Source organism: Vitis vinifera, chromosome 10, assembly GCF_030704535.1.
Source record: "Vitis vinifera cultivar Pinot Noir 40024 chromosome 10, ASM3070453v1".
In the NCBI taxonomy this organism is placed as follows: Eukaryota; Viridiplantae; Streptophyta; class Magnoliopsida; order Vitales; family Vitaceae; genus Vitis; species Vitis vinifera.
This window is the reverse complement of record NC_081814.1, coordinates 26,884,567-26,903,831: the sequence shown is the minus strand read 5'-3', so window position 1 is coordinate 26,903,831 and position 19,265 is coordinate 26,884,567. Positions and strand designations below refer to the sequence as shown.

The 19,265-nt window shown below is 38.1% G+C and overlaps 1 protein-coding gene across 6 annotated transcripts in view; it reads left to right on the top strand.

Moving 5' to 3' along the window:
• Positions 1-26: 26 nt before the first annotated feature.
• The window catches only part of LOC100852965 (uncharacterized), a 42,063-nt gene continuing 22,824 nt past the window's right edge, over positions 27-19,265 (top strand). For all 6 annotated transcript variants that reach the window (XR_786812.3, XR_009466695.1, XM_010657669.3 and 3 more), the window contains exons 1-4: positions 27-627; positions 1,557-1,840; positions 1,942-2,136; positions 7,848-8,194. Coding sequence is in view for 4 of the 6 variants with exons in the window: in XM_010657669.3 (XP_010655971.1) it covers positions 285-627; positions 1,557-1,840; positions 1,942-2,136; positions 7,848-8,194 (1,169 nt within the window). In the remaining 2 variants the exon portion in view is untranslated. The remainder of the gene's footprint in view (positions 628-1,556; positions 1,841-1,941; positions 2,137-7,847; positions 8,195-19,265) is intronic.

The following is a 19,265-nucleotide window of genomic DNA, read 5'->3' as shown; positions in this document are numbered from 1 at the left end:
TTGATAAGAAAATATTATATTATTTTGTAGAATAGTCATTGCATTTCTCGTGTTTATAAAGTCTTATTATTAAGCAAAGCTAGTAAGGGGTGACAAACCAAAATCATGCTAGAAATTAACCATTGGAGGACCGATGATCATCATCCAACGTCTTAATACTTAATTGCTTAAAAATACATGTAAAAGTTAACTCCTTAACTCCTTATCCCAAGTGCTGAGTCAGACCTCAGAAAATCCCACCTATTTATTGGGTGACAACTCTCCAATCATTATCAACAACGAACATGGAAGAAGCCCTGAGGAGTCTGAGGCCGCGGCATCATGGTGTGGGCCCCGCCGTTTACTTCCCACTGGCACTGCTCCTCTCCGCTCATCCCTTTCTTCCCACTACTCTCTCCGCTCCTTCCTCTAAACGCAGCGTTTCATCCTCCTCCCCCGCCATGGCCACTGCCAAGGCTCAGCCTCTTCCTCCTCCTCCGGTGGCCAACAAGGTGAAGCACGAAATGGAGATGTTCGGCGACGTCAGGATCGACAACTACTACTGGCTTCGCGACGATTCTCGTTCCGATCCCCAAGTTCTTTCCTACCTTCGGGATGAGAACGCCTACACCGATCTCCTCATGTCCGGTACCATTTCTACTGTCATATTATACAAATATTTGAAAATTTAAATTCCCATGCGCTTTTTAGGAAACAAAGCGCCGCTAGCATGTTAGACAACTAGTTTGCTTAAAAGGATAAGCTTTTACAAAATAGGCCAATTCTGCATACTGAGCCACCACAACCGTCATATTGTTGCATTCTACATAAGGTATTGTGTGATTGTTAGATTGGTTACAATAATTCACTAAATTCCAAGGTCTCAATGCAATATAGTTGACACTTAGTGGGTGTTTGATAAAACTTAATACTTATTAGTTAATGACTTGAGTTGACTTTATGTTAAATTATTTTTAAGTTATTAGCTTAAAACTTCTTACTTATCTTTTACTTTAAGTATTAAGGTTGTTAAAGTTAACATAAAATTTATCCTAAATCATCAAATTGAATATGTACCCTCATTAATTTTAACACATATTTATTTCATTGATTTATATTTATTTTCACTAATTTTAAGCAATAAATTTATTTATTAACATTCATATTTAACATATTGTTGATATATAGAATAACCATAAAATATTTATTGTTAAAAATAAGTTATGGGTGTTGAATCATAATTCTAAAATATACTCTCATTAGCATGGGAAAATGAGATAAAAATGATTTGAGATTAAGAATAAGTTAATTATTTGGACTCAATACTTAAAGTTAAAATAAATTTAAGTTCTAATATTAAGTTTGTTTACCAAACATGTTTAATCTACTTAATGACTTAAATTAAGTTATTAAGTTGATTTACCAGAAACCCTCTTAGTATGCTTGAAAGGACTTGATGATAATTATTGAGTTATAAAAATGTTATCTATCCTTTTTTCTTTTATAGGAAACCATATTGTTTCTCTTTGTTGTTCTTTGCAACTTGACAATTTTTAAATGTGTTAAAACTTTTGTAGGCACCAAACACTTAGAAAATCAGATTTATGCTGAAATAAGAGGACGAATCAAGGAGGATGATATATCTGTGCCTTTACGCAAGGGGCCTTACTATTACTATCAGAGGACTTTAGAGGGGAAGGAGTATGTTCAATATTGTAGGCGCCTTGTGCCCAATGTTGAGGTTCCACCTTCTGTGTATGAGACCATGCCAACCGGACCTAGTGCTCCTCCTGAGCATGTTATCCTTGATGAGAATATCAAGGCTCAAGAGCATGCATATTATAGCATTGGCGCTTTTAAGGTAAGAAAGTTTTCCTTCTTTGGAGTTCAAATCCTTTGGTTTTTCCTTTCTGGTAATGTGCTCCTCCTTAATGTTTATGTACATATTCATTTTGTCTTCAGATCAGTCCAAATAGTAAGTTGGTAGCATATGCAGAAGACACTAAAGGTGATGAGATCTATACTGTTTATGTCATTGATGCTGAGACTAGAGCTCCTGTAGGGAAGCCTATAGTAGGTGTAACGCCATATCTTGAATGGGTTGGTGATGAAGCTTTACTTTATATCACAATGGATGAGACTCTTCGGCCAGACAAGGTATGATTATTGTAGTTGGTGTTATTTATTTATGCTGAATCCAATTGCTTTATAAGGGAACCTCACTCACCATCTCCCTCCTTTTTCGTTGTTTGTCAAATGTATGTTTGGCTTATAAAGTAGGCCCTTGCTTCCTTTTCCACCTAATGCCCATAATTGGTCAAGATGCGACCTCCAGTTGAGGTGTGTGATTTTATCGCTGCTGCCTTCCCCTTGGGGAGATATTGGGTTCCATTTGTGTGGTGTTACTGCATCCACATTATATGGATCTGGAGGTTGATTTGCCTTCCTCTTGAAGGGTTGCAGTTCGAACAGTTGTATGGGTTCCTTCCTCTCTCCAGAGACCTCAAACTTAACTCTAATTGTGATTCCTTTGGTAACTAAAAATGGATTTTAGAGACCATAGAGGTGGAAAAGGCTTTTTGAAGTCTGCTGGTTTTGGATGGGCTATGAAAATTTCCAACTTCACTGGAAGGTTTCAAAGGCTCTATTTTATGGGGCTTCTAAGCTCATGGGAAAAGGCATTCCATAAGAAATCTAGATGTGCTAATAAGAAAGCCAAAAAACATAATGCCTCCTTGATTGTCATCTTAGTTTGCTTGGCTTGTTCATTGTTGTTGGGCATTGTTACCCCCTCTGCCTTTTAGACATGTATATTCTCTCTTTCTGCGTCTTTGCTTTGCAATGTCAGAAGGATCCCTCATCCTTCCATCTTTACATGCATTGATGTTAGCATTGGCCTTGTTTCCTTAATGAATTCATCCCACTAAGTTTATGAATGAAGCTATTTTATGTACTTTTCTTCATGCTATAGTTTATTTTTCACTTGTGCCTTGTGGTTCTTTGGCCTAAGTTCTCCCTTCAATATACAGCCCATGTTCTTGGGATCTTCTTGATCTAGTGGAAGTATAAAGGAAGGAAGATCATTGTTTTCCATCCCGAAATCATAGAATCCTCTAAGAGTTCCTTGAATCCACAAGGAAAAGAGAAAAAATCCTTTGGATATTTTAGTTGATTCAAGAAGCATGAAAAATTTTCTTTTACACTACTCTGCCAATTGGTAGGCTCAACCTGATTGATAAACAATCTATAAGGACCTAATATTGACTGCTTAAAACCTTAAAAGCACTAAAAAAGAAAACAAAAGTAAGCAATTCCATTTTTTTATATGCAAGTAGAGGATACATAGAGCAATGGCTAGTGAAAAAAGGGGCACACACTCTGGTACACAGGGAGATTCTTGTCATACATTAGTCTCATCCATTTTAAGAAAACTTGTCCCTGAGCTGATTTTCGGGAATTGGAATCTTTCTCTATAGCTTAAATAGACACTCTTGGAATATATTAGTATTTTTTATCTTATTATTTCCAAATATGTTCCCCTCATATTTGGAACCTAAAAATAAAACCCAAGTTTCCTTAAAAGTTTTCTTGATGGAGAGGAGGTGGTGATGAGCTTCACATTTTACATCCACAAGTGTATCGTTAAAGATAATGGAAGGATGTTTTAGTTTTGAAGATTTTTAGAAGGGACTGGCTATTTTCTAGTTAACTGATGGGGACCAATATTCAACAAAAATAATTTAGTAATTTTAGTATTCATAGTTTTAGTTGGAGTTTGTTTTAGGTGTTATTGCTTTCCTTAGGTGTGATTGCTTAGGAACCTTAGTGTGATTGCCAACGTTTTATTTATTTATTTTCTTTTCTTTCACTTAAGTTCGGTTGCTTAGAAAACCTTAGATATGATTGCCAAGGATCTATTTTACTTTTCTTTCCTTTTTTTTTTTTTTTGATAAATGAGCACAAAATATATTAAAGGGCAAAAAGCCACAAAGCTTACAGGGAGTATACAACGCAGCCTAACCCAAAAACAAAAGAACAAGCAGCCTCACCAGCCCTTAAGTAGCCGCTAGCCACTCCAAAAAGACTAAAAGTGAAGAGGACTCCTCTCCCATGTACACTCTAGCCCAACTCCACAAATTACAAACAAAAGAATTTTTGAGTTTTTGTATATCTAAAGAACCCCCCCTAAAAGCTAATCTATTTCTTTCCTTCCATACCGTCCAAAAAATACACAACGGGATGGAATACCAGATTTTTTTCCTCTTTCTCCCCACAAAAGGGCCCTTCCAACGAAATAACACCTCTTTGACTGTCTCTGGGAACACCCAATGAACCCCAAACAAGGCAAGGACAATTTCCCAAAGGACCCTGACCACTATACAGTGTAAAAGAATGTGATTTACATTTTCCTTTTCACAGCCACACAAAAAACAACAATGAGGAAGCTGCCACCCTCGTTTTTTAAGCCTATCCAAGGTGAGGATCTTCCCCCACGTAGCCTCCCAAACAAAAAAAGCAGCTTTAGTTGGGACCTTGTCCACCCAAATGCACTTAACCGGGAAGGCGAGGGCATTGGGAGCAACCAGCAAATTGTAAGCATCTCTAACTCCAAAAGTGCCTTGACCCCCACCTTTCCATAACACTGAGTCCTCTTCTTGGGAGATCTTGAAGTCCCTCAGCATATTAAACATAGCTCCTATTAGATCCAGCTCCCAATCATTAGAATCTCTAGCAAGTCTGAGATTCCAACCCCCTTGACCAAGGCTAGAGTCCCACACCTCATTGACCGTTGCATTCCTATGGACCGCCAAGGCATAATTGAGGGAAAATTCAGGACAGCGCCTCGTTACCACACCAGTGATCAGTCCAGAACTTGACCTTAGTCCCCTTACCCACCTTAAACATCATGTTATCCCAACACCAATTTGCCTCCTTCAAAATCTCGTTCCACACCCCCAGTCCAAACGCCCCATTAGTCCGCTAACCAAAGCTCTCTTGGCCATACTTCACCCCGATCACTTTCTTCCAAAGCCCCACTCTAAAGCCCCGCGAACAAGTCTGAGATTTTTTTTTTTTAATAAATCTCTCATCTCATTATGCCAAAAAAAAAACTTGTAATGAACATGACTTGAAAAATGTCATATTATAAACTTGTATATAATCCATTTGAAATAACTTTTAATATTGGGTTATTTAATATAATAATTTATTCTTTGATTAAAAACAAAAAGAAAAAAAACCTTGGGTCTAATAACTGTTTATTTTACAAATTTGTCTTTAGAGTTAGAGACATGACTTGAAAAATGTCATATTATAAACTTGTATATTTAAAATAATCTTTAAATAGAGTAATGAACATGACTTGAAAAATACCATATTATAAACTTGTATATAATCCATTTGAAATAACTTTTAATATTGGGTTATTTAATATAATATTAAGTTTATTCATAGTCCATTATATAACTATTTAAGATATTTTTGTTTTTTTGGCAAAAAACCATATTACTTATTAAAAAGTACTTCATTGTTTTAGTTGGAGTTTTTTTTTTTTTTTTGTTTTACTAGAATCGGTTTTAGTAGTTCACCTCTTAGTCAAATTTCTATTTGTTTTGATTAGAAAAAAGGAATCATATTAACACTAGGAAATAGAATCTCAATCTTATTAGGAAAAGGAGTTCCATGAGTTTATATAAATGTCTTTCAATTTTAATGAATAGGAAATACTGAGAATTTATTAGCTCTGTGCTTTGTAAAAGGTGCGATTGCCTTCCCTAAGTGTGAATCATGTGATTACTTAGGAACCTAGGTATGATTACAAATGATCTATTTTTTTTCCCTTTTGTTTTCACCTAAGTGTGATTGCTTAGGAGACCTTAGTTGTGGTTGCCTAGGAACCTTGATGTGATTTCTAAAGATCTATGCCACTTGCCCTCTAGGTTATGGAAAGTTTAGCATTCCTTTGCCCCATCCAAGGTTTATTTTTCCCCCCTAGGGGCTCTTTAAAATCTGTCTGGGAAACCCCTTGATTAGTCAAGGAAAGATCTTTATCCATTTGGTGTTTTGTAGCTAAGATAAGGTTTTGACCAATGATATCCTCCTCCATTATGCACCATGCTCCTTTTTATTATTATTTTTTAATTTGTTTATTGTTAGGAACAATTAATTCATTGAATTGAGATGTCTGAGATCTCAATTGTGCTCATTGTGTCGCCCACATATACCAATTGCAGATTGACTTAACAAAAAAAATTAATTCATTGAATTGAATTGCACAAATATATGGAATAGTGAAGAATGAGACGATACATTGACTCATTGCAATCTAGGCACATAACAAACTGATCAGGACAAAAGGCTTTACCAAGTCTCCTCAACTGCAACATACCATTGATGTTAAAATTTGGAGGGGCTTTGGCATTCTTGATGAACTTGGCCAAGGGGAAAAAATGTGACGATCTAGTCAAAAGAGATGATAGTGAAAAGAATAAATTGAATACATCTCCAGTGGAGTTTGACAGCCAATTCCTCTCATCAGGAAAGGAGGTAGATAGATACACTGGAATTGAGGAAGATAAAAGCATGGAAAGCTCATCAATCTCCGTGTCTGTTAAATTACTATGAAAGTTAAAGTTCCATGTGACTGAAGGATGCTCCATTGTCTAGCTAAACAATCTTTGTTCAGATGACAGAATTACCTTTGTAGGAAGGTGGAAAAAGAAAGTTTGGAAATCCCCCTTTGAGCTTGATTTGTTGCTTTTGGAAGGAATAAAATCAAAGGATCTTTTTTAAGAATGAATCTGGAAGAGTTAAATACGAAATACTTTTTGCCTAAGGACTCTTGTTTTAGGTCCGTTTCTTTTATCGATTTTTCTTTCTTTCTTGCTCTTGGTTCCGTGTATACAACTTGCTTAACCACTCCTTGCTTTGGATTCTTAATTTTCCATTGTCTTTTTGAATAGGCCTTTCTGCAGCTTTTAAATTTGAATTTGAGTAGACAATGTGAATCTGACCCTCATCATGGTCATCATCTTCTTGGTCGTAAGTTCCTCTATCTTGTGGATGTAATTCTCATTTTTTCCTTGAACTTGATCTTTTGGAGCTTCTTTAACATCTAAGTTATTTCAAATAGTTGGCTTCATATCCACTATTTTCTTGTTTTATTCTTTTGGTTGTTCAAACCATAATTTATCAGCAGGATTCCTCATCAAATTTTGATTCTATGCAAAAAATTTGTTTATGATCATATGCTAAAAATTTCAGATCTTTAATTCCTTCATCAGCTTGTACGTGAACTTAACTAGGTTTTACCTCATTAGGTTTTACCTCATTAAGATAACTGCAACAATAAATGCTAATTCCATACTCAATATTGTATATGCAAATCTTACCTTCTGCTCTTAAATCTTTATGTTCCCAGAAAGATAGCAATCAACGGGGGCAGTATCCTCATAATCCTTAAGATTATTGTCAATATTAAAAAAAAAAAAAGAATAAAGGAATTCACTAAAAATGAAAATAACAAAAATTGGGAATATATCTTCCAATTGTCTTGATCTAGCAAGTTGTCTTACCCTGCATCCTGCTCCTTTTTATTTTTTATTTGTTGAGTTATTTTTTGAGATGCATTTACTTGTAAAAATATGGTTACTGTCATAAATAAAGCCATGTGTTAGTTCCAAATAGTAGAATATATATTTTTTTTCTTTAGCCTTTGTCCCATTGGTTGGCTTATTGCCATGCACCCAAGAGGTCATGCATCCAAGTTCATTTACTCACAGAAAAGGAAAATAATATCTCATTCTTTTGCTGTTTGTTCTGGATAGCCTACAGTGCTAATGGTGTGCTTTTTTTTTTTTTTTTAATAGGTGTGGCTACACAAGTTGGAAACAGATCAGTCAAGTGATTCCTGTCTTTATCATGAAAAGGATAATATGTTTTCTGTTGATCTTGAAGCTTCTGAAAGCAAGAAATTCGTGTTTGTTGGATCTGAAAGTAAAACTACAAGGTTCATCTTCAATCTTGATGTTTCAAAACCAGAAGGAGGACTCATGGTTTTGACACCCCGTTTAGATGGCATTGACACATCAGCCAGCCATCGTGGGAATCATTTTTTTATTAAGCGCAGAAGTGATGAGTTTTTTAATTCGGAAGTACTCGCTTGTCCACTGAATAATATATCTGAAACCACAGTTCTTCTTCCACATAGAGAAAGGTAATAATGAATTTTAGACATTTCTGCTATTTGGTTATGACATTATTTAAATGCTTAGGTTGCATGTGGTCTTTAATTTTTGTTAGAGACTGAAGCCTCTCTTGTTGAAATTTATCTATCCAATTGTCAATATATGCACTAAGTTTTATTATCAACGTAGTGCATAGAAGATTCTCTTTAGCTATGATACTTGGTACAAGCATTCTTCTCTAGGATTTTTATGCTATTATTTCCTCTAGGGAGGCTAAAATGAGGGAGGTATGTGTTAGCAGCAATAGGGAGCTGCCTTGGAATATGATTTTGATTAGCATTTGAATAACAGGGAGTTAGAGGCAGTTGATTCTTTGTTGAGAGGTTCATATAAGGTGGGGCCAAGGGGAGTTCTTTGGCTTGGAAAATACAATGAATCGGACATTATTGGTGAAGTCTTTTTTATTAAATCCTAGTAGAAGGCAATGAAGGCACCTAGTAGAAGGCATTAGAAAATACAATGTTCATATTCTTCATGTTCAGGAAAACGAATGGCCCAAATAGCAAACAGATCTCATATACTGGTTAATGGTAAAGGGGTTATTTGGGTAAATTCAAATATCACCCTTAATTCAGTTTTGCACGTACCAAATATGTCCTACAATCTTTTGTCTATTAGTAAGTTGACAAAGTGTCAAAATTGTTTAGTAACCTTCTATCTAAATTACTGCGTCTTCTAGGATCTTACCATAGGGAAGACGATTGGCAGTGTTGAGGAGAAAGAGGGCCTGTACTTCTTAGATTCTAAAGGAGAAAAGACCTCAAGCCCATCAAGTTAGGGGCAGTCCCAGCAAAGAGAAAGAGGTTTGGTTATGTCATTAAAGATTGGTCGTCCAAGTTTCTTTGCTTTGAGAGTTTTGTATCCAAATTTATTTAAAAATTTGGATGTTTCTGTTATTAGATGCAAACCTTGTGAATTGGCTAAAAGTCATTGTGTTCCCTATTATTCACACTGATGTTTGGGGACCCTCTAAGGTTGCAACACTTTTAGGAGCTAGGTGGTTTATTGGTTTTATTGATGATTACATGCAGGTGATGTGTGTTTATTTACTTAAGCAAAAATATGATGCATTAGAGGTTTCTAACGATTTTGCGATATAGCAAAAAAGTTAGAGAGAAAAAGGATAGAACACGTCTAATCCAAGACAGTCTGGAATCCACCAAAGAAACTCTCAAGTTTTCCATTGACTGAAAATTTAGAACAATAGGAAAAATATCTCTCTTCATCATCGGTCCCTCCTATTTATCCCAATAATACTTTAATGTCTTCATAACTTCTGACACTTAGAAAATGAAAACTCACATAAATAGCTGCCACAAGTAACCAAGTATTACAAGTCTCAAGTCTCCTAGATAATTTAAATGGTATTTTGATACTAGTTGACTTGACTACTTTCTTGGAACTAATTTTCCTATGTCATTTTTCAAAAGATCAAAAACCAGTTGATGCAAAAGTAAAGGTTGTTTGATTTGATGATGGTAAGAAGTACTATAATGAATATCTTGTGACCGATCAAGAGAAAAAACTAGCATTCACCGAATTCTTATTGAAAATAAAACAAAGTTACAAACTATAATTTATACATAGCAGGACATGAAATAAGCCTTAATTCTAGGAATAATAAAATCATATCTCCTAATCAAAAAAGTCAAAATAAAAAAAGTCAAATAACAGCCAAATAATTGCTGATTATTTGACTACTGATTTAAAACAAAATCTGTCCATAATTAGAATGATTTGATTTTATTCAAGTTATCCACCAACACTCCCCCTCAAGTTGGGTTGTACAAATTGAACATACCTAGCTTGTCTATTAGGTGCTCGAATGATCTTCTTGATAATGCTTTGGTGAGTACATCTACTACTTGTGTATTTGTTAGTACATAAACCATGGAAATTGTACCGTCTTCAACCTTCTCTTTTATAAAGTGTTTGTCAACTTCTACGTGTTTAGTCTGATCATGATGAACTGGGTTTTGTGATATGTTGATGGCCGCCTTATTATCACAATACATCTTCATTGGCATCTCCTCCTTCACACCAATTTCTCCTAGAAGTTGTTTAAGCCACAATAGTTCACACATACCATGAGCAATAGCATGAAATTCCGCCTCTGCGTTATTTCTAGCTACCATCATTTGCTTCTTACTCCTCCAAGTCTCCAAGTTGCCCCACACAAAGGTGCAATAGCCTGAAGTTGATCTTCGGTCATCTATGGAGTCTGCCCAATCAGCGTCCGTGAACCCTTCAATGCTTCTTGTTTCATTTTTCCTGAAGTATAATCCTTTCCCAGTAGATCCTTTAAGATACTTCAGAATTCTATACATGGATTCCATATGCCCTTCACAAGGAGCATGCATGTATTGACTCACAACGCTTACTACAAAAGTGATGTCCGACCTAGTGTGGGAAAGATAAATTAGCTTCCCTATTGGGCGTTGATATGTTTTGGTGTCAACAGGTGTGCTTTCTTTTTGTTCTCCAATCTTTTTTACTGGATCCATTGGAGTGTCCACAGGTTTACATCCTAGCATTCCGGTTTCTTTCAAAAGATCTAGAATATTTTTTCTTTGGGAAACTGATATTCCACTTTTGTTCCTTGCCACTTCCATACCTAGAAAGTAACGTAGAGGTCCTAGATCTTTAGTTTCAAACTTAGCAGCCAACTTTTCTTTTAATTGTTCCATCTCCATTGGATCATTCCTAGTCACTATAATGTCATCCTCATAGACAATGAGAATAGTGACCTTACCATCATTGTGACGATAAAACAAGGTATGATCGGATTGAGCCTGTGTATATCCATGCATCACGATGGTCTTGGTAAATCTCTCGAACCATGCACGGGGCGATTGTTTCAACCCATAGAGAGATTTTCTAAGCTTGCAGACTTTCCCTTCCTTCCATGATCGAATCCAGGAGGTAATTCCATGTACACTTCTTCTTCTAGATCTCCATTCAAAAAAGCATTTTTAATGTTTAGTTGTTGAAGTTGCCAATCTAGATTTGTAGCAAGGGATAAAAGAACTCTTACGGTATTAAGTTTGGCAACTAGGGCAAACATTTCTTGATAATCAATACCATAAGTTTGAGTGAATCCCTTAGCTACTAGCCTCACCTTGTACCTTTCAATGGACCCGTCTGACTTATATTTTACAGCTAACACCCATTTGCATCCAACATGCATCTTTTCTTTGGGCTTGTCCACTAAATCCTAGGTTCGGTTTTTTTCCAGAGCTTTCATTTCCTCCATTACAACTTCTCTCCATTGAGGATTGTAGAGCCTCATGAATATGTTTCAGAACTTCTTCTCCTGAAAGTTTGGAAATAAACGCTTGAAATCGAGGTGAGAGATGATTATATGACACAAAATTGGATATTGGGTGTTGAGTTCATGATCAAACTCCTTTCCTCATGGCTATAGGCAAATCAAGGTCGCTTACCTTAGGAATGACAATTGGTTCTGATTCTTGACAGCACTGTTGGTCCATTTTGGTCTCTACTATTCTCGACTTACTCCTCCTTGAATAGACACGAAGTTCTGGTTGTTGCAGTGAATCTCCCCCTGGCCTTGAATCTGTTTTTGTTGTTGACACCCCAGGTTGAGCTGGGTTAGGTTGTTCTGGTTTGTCAGTTTCAAACTCTGGCTTGTTAAGGAGGTGTTCTGGCTGTTCAGGTGGGTCAGAAGGTTTGGTTTAATAGCTGTTTTGGTGACACAACTGGGTTAGGCAGCAAGTTTGGTGGTTGTTTTGGCATAGAAGGCTGGTTTAATAGCTGTTCTGGTGAGATAGCTGGGTTAGGAAACAAGTTTGATGGCTGTTTTGGCAATGGGCTCAGCAATGTTAATTCCCAAAAATTCTCTTTGCCTACATTCTCCCCTTGAAGTGAATTTTGGGAGAAATAAGGTTGGTTCTCAAAAAACATAACATACATAGTGACAAAGTATTTTCGTTTTTCAAGAGAGTAACAATGATACCCTTTTTGTGTGGTTGAGTAACCAAGGAAGACACAGCCTAATGCGCTAGGATCCAGTTTGGTTTGATTCTGATCAGGAACATGAACAAAGTCTTTACAGCCAAAAACCTAAAGGGGAAGTTGGCTAATGGACCGAGTTTGTGGATAGAATTGAAGGAAGTTGTTTAACGGTGTTTGGTAATTGAGAACTCAGGTAGGCATACGATTTATAAGATAATAGGCTGTAAGAATAGAGTCTCCTCAAAATTGTTTTGGTACGTTTGTGGTAAACATAATGGATCAGGCTACTTCCAATAAATGTCTATTTTTTCGCTCGGCCACTCCATTTTGTTGAGGTGTACCTACACACGAATGTTGATGCATAATCCCTTTTTCTAACAAATAATTCCCTAGAATGGTGTTAAAATAATCATCCCCATTATCTGTTCCTAAGACTTGGATTTTAGCATCAAATTAGTTTTGAATCATTTGACAAAAATTTTTGAATGTTGGTTTTACCTCATTTTTTTCTTTCAAGAGATATAGCCATGTAGTGCGTATGTGATCATCAATAAACGTGATATCCTAGTTAGACTTTATAGACGTGAGAGACCCCATATGTCACTATGTATCATTGCAAAGGGTTTCGATGCTTTGTAGTCAAGAAGGACAATTGGAGCGTTGATGTTTGGCAAATTGACAAATATCACACTGAAAGACATCTTTATTATTGAAAAGAGAAGGAAACAAATGTTTCAAATATTGAAAATTAGGATGGCCTAACCTAAAGTGCCACAACATTATTTTTTGTTGCTTAGTCCTAGAGGAAGATTCACAACCAGCTGTTAGAGCTTGTCCATCCTTGGTATTGTCTTCCTTGAAGTAGTAGAGCCCTCCATATTTCTCAGCACTGCCAATCCTCTTCCTTGAAGACATATCCTGAAATTCACAATGATTAGGCAAGAAATAGGCAGCACAATTCAAATCTTTGGTAAGTTTGCTAATAGACAGCAAGTTACATGATAGTTTTGGGACATGAAGAACATTGAAAAGGGTTATATGTGGCCTTAAAATTATAGCACCAGTCCCTACAACAGTTGCAAGGGATCCATTTGCAATTTTGACTTTAATGTGCCCACAACCTGGAGTATAAGTAGAAAAAAACCTTGCAAAACCTGTCATATGGTCTGTTGCCCCTGAATCTATGATCCAAGGGTTGAATTTTTCTGTTGTTCCACTCAAAGCAGTCCGAAATGTACCTTTTTGGGCTACGAATGATGAATTAATTAGGTTCTGGGATGTATTAGTGCCTGATTGTGCTGGTACTGAGGCTGAGGATGGCGTTAACAATTTGTAGAGCTGCTCTAACTGCTCCTTGTTTAAGGAAATATTGACAAAATTTTCTCCTAGCTGCTGTTCAGTATCCGAGGTGGTCTGATATCCCTTGGGTTCCCTCCTAGTTCCTCTGTTATCTCTGAAATTTGGTGGCTTGCCATTCAACTTCCAGCATTTTTCATGACTGTGATTGGATCTCTGACTGTGATTGGATCTCTGATTGTGATCACACCAAAGGTTTCTGTTTCTTCTGTTGTTGCTCGTATCTTCACGGGGACAGTCATTTTTACGGGCTGCTAGAGCGGAGTTATCAACAGTAGTATGGCCAGCAACAATAGGAGTTTTTTCCCCACCAAGCATTACACGTTTGTGTGTCTCCTCTCTCCTCACCTCTGCGAAGATTTCTTCAATAGCTAGAAGTGGCTTTATTCTAAGAAGTCGACCACGAATCTCATCCAGTTCCTGTTGAGCCCCACTAAGAAGTCATAGATCCTTTCCTTATTAATCCGAGCTCTGAATCTTTCACAATCTGCTGTACAGCTTCAATTGCAGTCGTCAGCTAAGTCCAACTCTTGCCATATTTTATTGAGTGATGTGAAGTACGTAGACGCATCTGAATCTCCCTGATTTAAATTTCTGGCCATATTCCATAACCAAAAAACCTGAGCTGAATTTTCTAAGTCAGAATATGCAAGATTTAGAGAATCCCAGATTTTTTTTTGCAGTAGGATAACAAAAATAATTGCTCTGTACTTCGTCAGTCATGGAGTTTACCAACCAAGACATCACAATCGAGTTGTCGGTGTCCCATATGAGGTAAGTTGGATCTGTTTTTGCTGGTTCAATAATGGTGCCATTCAGGTACCCTAGCTTGCCACGGCCTCGAACCACCATTAGCATTGCTCTTGACCATTACAAAAAAAAAATTTCCCTTCAATTTTTTCGTTGTAATTTTAGCGGAGCATTTTATGAGGTTAAGACGGTGAGAGCAATTGTAGGAGGTGTCTGAGAAGTGTCGGACGGCTCCTCTGAGACACTACCCCTGCTTGCTCCAGCCATGGTTGTTTTGACCATCGTTTTTTTCTCAACTAGAAGTCGGTTGGCTTTGATTCCATGTCACTGATCAGGAGAAAAAACTAGTTGTGAAGAGAGAGAAAAAGGGAGAATCCTTAATTATTGTTATTGAAAAGCTGTGAAGAATACACATTGGACTTGGGTATATATATACATGTTAGTGGGACCCACAATACAATAAGGAAAGAAAAGGAAAAGGAAAAGTAAATAACCTAAATAACTGTACACTATCTAACACTCCCCCTCAAGCTGGAGCATATATGTTATATGCACCAAGCTTGTTACAAATGTATTTAATTCTAGGACCTCTGAGAGATTTAGTAAAAATATCTGCTAGTTGATCATTTGAATTGACAAAACTAGTCGCCAGACATCCTGATGCGATCTTCTTTCTAATGAAGTGACAGTAAACTTCAATGTGTTCGGTCCTTTCATGGAAGACTGGATTGGATGCAATATGCAAAGCACCTTAGTTGTCACAGATGAGCTTCATCTGTTCATCCTTTCCAAATTTCAACTCCCGAAGAAGATGTTTCAGCCATATGAGTTCACATGTTGCCAGAGCCATAGCTCGATACTTGGCTTCAGCACTAGATCTGACCACTACATCTTGTTTCTTACTCTTCCAGGATATTAGGTTACCTCCAATAAAAACACAATACCCAGAAGTGGAACGTCTATCTGTGGGTGAGCCAGCCTAATCTGCATCTGCGTAGCCAACAACCTGGGCATGACCTCTGTTCTGGTACAACACACCTTGGCCTGGTGTGCTTTTGATATATCGAAGAATGCGGATTACAACATCCCAATGGCTATCACATGGTGACTGTAGGAATTGATTAACAACACTTACAGGAAAAGAAATGTCTGGACGAGTAATGGTGAGGTAGTTCAGTTTACCTACACGTCGCCGATATCTCCCAGGATCTCCTAAAGGCTCCCCCTGTCCTGGTATAAGTTTGACATTTGGATCCATAGGAGTGTCTACCGGTTTACAGTCTAACATACCGGTTTCTTCCAAGATGTCTAAAGCATATTTCCTTTGGGAAAGAACCACACCGGAACTGAATTGAGCTATCTCAATTCCTAAGAAATAATTGAGTTTCCCCAAGTCTTTAGTCTGAAAATGGGTGAAAAGGTGTTGCTTTAGTTTTTGAATACCATTCTGATCATTGCCTGTAATGATGATGTCGTCCACATAAACTACCAAATAAATACACTGCCCCGAAGAGTTATGATGATAGAAAACGGAATGGTCTGCTGTACTGCGGAACATGCCAAACTCCTGAACAACAGAACTAAAACGGCTAAACCATGCTCAAGGAGATTGTTTCAAGCCATATAGAGAACGGCGTAACCTACACACTAAACCAGACTTCCCCTGAGCAACAAAACCAGGTGGTTGCTCCATATAAACTTCCTCAGCAAGATCCCCATGAAGGAAAGCATTTTTGATATCTAACTGATAAAGAGGCCAAAAACGCATAGCAGCCATGGAGAGCAATAGACGAACAGAAGCTATCTTGGCAACAGGAGAGAAAGTGTCACCATAATCAGAACCATAAACTTGAGTATAGCCTTTAGCAACTAAGCGGGCCTTAAGGCGATCAACCTGACTATTAGGGCCAACCTTAACTGTGTAGACCCAACGACAACCAACTGTAGATTTACCTGAGGGTAAAACAACAAGATCCCAAATGCCATTGGAGTGTAAAACAACCATTTCATCTACCATTGCCTGTCGTCAGCTTGGATGGGAAAGAGCCTCAGGGGTGCTCTTGGGAAGAGAAACAGAAGATATAGCAGAAACAAATGCAGAATAGGGTGGAGATAATCGATGGTAACTCAAAAAATTGTAAATGGGATGAGGATTACGAGTAGATTGATTACCTTTTCGAAGAGCAATGGGTAAGTCAGCAGAAGGAGGCAGAGCCGGGGCAGGAGAAGCTGAAGGGATAGGAAGTGAGTCAGCAGGTACCTCGGCCAAAGAAGGAGGAATAGCGACACGATGACGGCGATGATAAACCTAAAGTGGGCGAGAAGGCACTGCATCAAGTGGGGAGATAATGGGAAGAGGTAAGACTTCAGAAACAGGAAGAGACTTAGAGGTGGAGAAGAACGGTGAGTCCTCAAAGAAAGTGACATCAGCGGAGAGAAAGTAGCGATGAGTCTCAGAGGAATAACAATGATAACCCTTTTGAAGTCTGGAATATCCCAAGAAGATGCATTTCGTGGCTCTGGCAGAAAGTTTGTCCTGTCCAGGAGTGAGAATATGAACAAAGCAAGTACAACAAAAAACACGAGGAGGAAGGAAATAAAGTGGTTGGTCAGGGAAAAGAATGGAATGAGGAATTTGATCGTGTAATACAGATGAGGGCATACGATTAATCAAATAACATGCTGTAAGAACAACGTCCCCCCAAAAACGAAAAGGAACATGACTATGGAGAAAGAGAGTACGAGTTGTCTCAACAAGATGTCGATTCTTACGTTCAGCTACCACATTTTGTTGAGGAGTATGAGCACAAGAAGACTGATGAATGATCCCATGTTGGGACATAAATGAAGTAAATGGTGTAGAAAAATATTCTCTGGCATTGTCACTGCGTAACACACGAATAGAAATATTGAACTGGGTTTGGATTTCAGCATAAAATTTTTGGAAAATAGAGAATAACTCAGCTCGATTTTTCATTAAAAATAACAAAGTACATCGAGAATAGTCATCAATGAAAGTGACAAAATACTGAAATCCTAAAGTAGATGCGGTCCGACAAGGACCCTAAACATCAGTGTGGACAAGTTCAAAAGGAGACTTTGCCTGATTATTCAAACGCTTTGGGAACGAGACATGAGTATGTTTCCCAAGCTGACAGGACTCACACACAAGCGACGACAAAGATGAAAAACTAGGGACCATTTTCTGGAACTTGGATAGACTAGGGTGGCCCAGGTGACTGTGGATGAGGAGGGGAGCATCAGTGGAAATGAAAACTGCAGGAGTTGAAGGGGAGGTGAGGTGATAGAGGCCTTAAGACTCACGTCCTATGCCAATCGTCTTCCCCGTACTCCGGTCCTGCAAGGTCACAAATTTATCAGAGAAAGTGATAGAACAGTTAAGAGTGCGAGTTATTTTGCTGATGGAAATAAAATTAAAAGGACACTCAGGGGCATAAAGGACAGAATGGAGAGGTAAGGAAGGGAGAGGATGAGCGAAACCAAAACCTTTAGCCATAGTTTGGGAACCATTAGCTAAAGTAACAGTAGGTAAGGCAGAGGTAGTAGTAATAGAAGAGAAAAGATCCTTATTACCAGATATGTGGTCAGAAGCGCCAGAATCTAGAATCCAAGGTCCAAGAGAAGATGTGTGGGTAAGACAAGCAGAAGCATTTCCAGTTTGGGCAACAGAAGCAACAGAAGCTGACTTGGTGGCCTGATAGCGGAGATAGTCGTCATACTCACTGTCAGTGAGGGAAATACCCTGAGATGTGGAGGAACTGGAAGGCTGAGGCGACTGAGGATCAGATGACTGAGCCACGTGAGTAGTGCGGGGAGGCCGCCCATGTAACTAATAACACCGATCATGAGTGTGACCAAACTTATTGCAATAGGTGCAATGAAGATGTTGGCCTCTACCTCGGTTACCACTGTGTCCTCCTCGAGAGTTAGTTTGAGAAACTAACACAGAAGAATCTGAAGTATTATCAGATGGCAAAATCTGAGTGGAGGAGATACGGAGGAGGCGAGCAAACACATCATCCAAGGATGGAACGGAGGAACTGCTAAGAATCTGATCGCGGACGGTCTCGAGATCTGGACGGAGGCCAATAAGCGTAAGAACCATGAAGAACTTGTCAATCTGTATTCGTTGATCCCCAACATCAGTAGTAAGAGGCATCATGGTCAAGAATTCCTCCTTAAGAGAGGCAATCTGGCCAATATAAGTAGATAAATCCATGTCTTATTGTCTGACATTGATAATAGAAGAAGCCACCTTATAAAGACGTTGGCTATCATTCGTATATAGCCCTTTTGGCTTGATTCCAAAATTTAAAGCATGTTTTGTAGGCCCGAAGATGAAGCAGAATCTTAGGATCAACTGATTGCCATAACACACTACATAACTGTGCATCTATCTTCCTCCATTGTACTCTGTCAACCTCAGGGATATCCGCCTCCTGCGTAACAAGGTGATCCTCATAACCTTGACCCATAAACCAAAGCTCCACAGAGGCAGACCAGGACAAATAATTTTCACTGTTAACCAATTTCTCCGAAGTAATCATAGGAGATCCAGATATGACAGAGGAAAAAGTGGAACTTTTAGTAGCCATATCTACTTATCTGGAGAACGAAATATGTTTGGATCGAAGAGAGCCCTAATACGGCTTCAGATCGCGGCTGAAAGAAGAAAAAACCGAGGATCCATTGCTGTGAGAGACCAAATAATAAAGAAAAACAAATGTGGTACTACTGGAAGGGTAGAAGAAGTTGAGATTTGGAGGTCATATGGTCTGTGGCACCGGAGTCTATTATCCAAGAGTCATCATAAACCCTATGTAAGGCATTTATGCAAAAAGAGAGTGAAGGTGTACCTGAAAGAGCCAAAAAACAAGTTCCAGTAGGTTTGTCAAGGGATCCCAACAAGCTTCTCAGCTTTTCCATTTATTCACTATT